This window comes from Penaeus japonicus, unplaced genomic scaffold, assembly GCF_977035675.1.
Source record: "Penaeus japonicus unplaced genomic scaffold, GWHDUDI00000001_assembly GWHDUDI00000041, whole genome shotgun sequence".
Lineage (NCBI taxonomy): Eukaryota > Metazoa > Arthropoda > Malacostraca > Decapoda > Penaeidae > Penaeus > Penaeus japonicus.
The window spans coordinates 3017430-3019929 of record NW_028234443.1 but is presented as its reverse complement, the minus strand read 5'-3'; the positions used below and the strand labels follow the sequence as shown (position 1 = coordinate 3019929).

At 42.9% G+C, this 2500-nt stretch overlaps 2 protein-coding genes across 2 annotated transcripts in view; one reads left to right on the top strand and one right to left on the bottom strand.

Annotated features, from left to right (window-relative positions):
* Positions 1-2500, top strand: part of LOC122253921 (neuronal growth regulator 1) — a 354189-nt gene that overhangs the window by 206119 nt on the left and 145570 nt on the right. The window lies entirely within an intron of this gene.
* The window catches only part of LOC122258333 (uncharacterized), a 28857-nt gene that overhangs the window by 22246 nt on the left and 4111 nt on the right, over positions 1-2500 (bottom strand). Inside the window, exons 2-3 of the mRNA XM_086534554.1 lie at positions 1815-1998; positions 249-418 (exon numbers count right to left, since the gene is read on the bottom strand). Of these exons, the coding sequence (XP_086390680.1) occupies positions 249-418; positions 1815-1998 (354 nt within the window). The remainder of the gene's footprint in view (positions 1-248; positions 419-1814; positions 1999-2500) is intronic.

Here is a 2500-nt window from a genome sequence, read left to right as displayed (position 1 = left end):
CCCTGAAAGCACAACTTCACAACACACACCCTCACAACCCCCCCCCCCACACACACACACACCCCCCCCCCCCCCCACACACACACACACCCTCACAACAAACAAACAAGAAGTAAAAAAAAAAAAAAAAAAAAAAAAAAAAAAAAAAAAAAAAATATATATATATATATATATATATATAATAGATATAGATATAGATATAGATATATATAGATATATATATATATATATATATTTCTCTCTCTTACCCCGAGTCCCGACACAGGTTATCGAACTGCTCAACGAAGGTATCTGTTTCCGGGTAATAATGGTATATGATTTCTGACCCGTTGTCCCGGATGTAGACAGCTGCCGTGTCACTGACTTGGTCGTGGTAATTTCTTCGTTCTCTCACTTCCTCTACGTAGTAGGTGATGTTCTGGGGGTTAAGGGGGAAGGGGGAGGGGGGTGAGGTTGGAGAGAGAGAGTAATGAGGAAGGTACTCGGTGGTTTGTTTATGATGATGGGTGGTGTGTTTTGGGTGGTGTGGTTTGGGTGTTGGGTGGGTGTTGGGTGTTTTGGGTGGGTGGTGGGTGTTTTGGGTGGGTGTTGGGTGTGTCTTGGGTGTGTGTGTTTTGGGTGTTTAGTGTTGGGTGTGTGTGTTGGGTGGTGGGTGTTTTGGGTGTTTATGTGTCTGTGTTGTGTTTATGTGTTGGGTGTTGTGGGTGGGTGTTGGGTGGGTGGTGTGTTTTGGGTGGTGTGTGTGTGTGGGTGGTGTGGTGTGTGTGTTTTGGGTGTGTGTTGGGTGTGTTTTGGGTGTTTTGGGTGTGTTGGGTGAGTGTGTGTTGAGTGAGTGTGTGTTGGGTGTGTTTTGGGTGTTTTGGGTGGTGGGTGGTGTGGGTGTTTTGGGTGTGTGTTGGATGGTTTGGGTGTGTTGGGTGGGTGGTGTGTGTGTGTTTATGTGTGTGTGTGTGTGTGTTGGGTGTTTTGGGTGTGTGTTTTGGGTGTTGGGTGGGTGTGTTGTGTTTATGTGTGTGTTTTATATTGGGTGTGTGTGTTGTGTTTATTTGTATGGTGTGTGTGTTGTGTGTGTGTGTGTGTATTTTATGCTTTTTATCTCTCATTAAATCGCTTTGATAAGAAATGAAGTGAGGAAGAGATACACGAGAGATGTCAAGGGAGAAGAGAAAGGTTTATGTTCTTCTGAAATTCTTTTTTGTCTTTCCTCGTTCGTGTTTTGGATTCGTGTGTCAAATAAACAGGAATATTTGCTTGAATTCATCACTTAGTGAAACTGATAACCAATACAGCAAGCGAGGATAGATAGTAAATATTTAGTGCTATTCCTTATCGTTAAAATCACTCGCTCGATACAGGTTGTCCAAAGGTAATCGATGCAGGGGTGAAAGTCCTATGAATTCGAACCACAACTGTGTTCGAACCGCGATTCATAAAAAAAGCAGGTTGTCCAAAGGTAATCGATGCAGGGGTGAAAGTCCTATAATCTCGAACCACAATTGTGTTCGAACCGCGATTCATACAAAAAAGCAGGTTGTCCAAAGGTAATCGATGCAGGGGTGAAAGTCCTATAATCTCGAACCACAATTATGTTCGAACTGCAATTCATAAAAAAGCAGGTTGTCCAAAGGTAATCGATGCAGGGGTGAAAGTCCTATAAATTCGAACCACAACTGTGTTCGAACAGCGATTCATACAAAAAAAAAAAAAAAAAAAAAACACACATCGGCAACTCACAACTCCTTTCACAATTTTGAGAGGGACTTTTATCTCAAAAGGAAATGAACAACGAAGGATTTAATCGAGGCGTTTCTTACGGACTTCAACATCGTCATCTCCAGGATAAGAGTGTAGGAGTTCTCGAAGGTCGTGAAGTAATCCGGGGGGGCGTGACCTCCAGGGATGGCTGGGTTGCAGGTGTCGTCCTCAAGGAGATCCTGCGAGAGGGCGCCACCGCAGGACAGGGAGAGAACCAATATGGCCGCCACACACTCGCGCAACCTGTAGGATACGAGGGGGGATCTCAGGTGATGTTATGGTCCTCCTTTAATAGGATACGAGGAGGAATCTCAGGTGATGCTATGGTCCTCCTATAATCTTAATTGTTAATTGTTTAAGGTGAATTAAGGTGACTTGACTGGTTTGGACCTGTGACTCGACACCTCTGGACGGTGGAAAGCCTTAAACCAGAATGCTAATGTAACTTTAATTCACAGAACGTTGTTTTGCATAAGCGAAAGACAGACAGAGACACAAAATATCAAAATACACCATCGAATATAAAGAAAATGAGATATTTTCACCGTCTATTCTGGTCTGAATAATATATGTGCACATAAAAATCACATACGGGAGAAAAGAAGAAGAAGAAGAAGAGGAAGAAGAAGAAGAAAAAAAAAAAACGTCACAAAACCTGAACTGTTAAACCTATCAACCAACTTCGTGGTCTTGGTCCGTTATAGAAGGGTTCGTTATAGAAGGCCTGACCTGTACATTATATGTG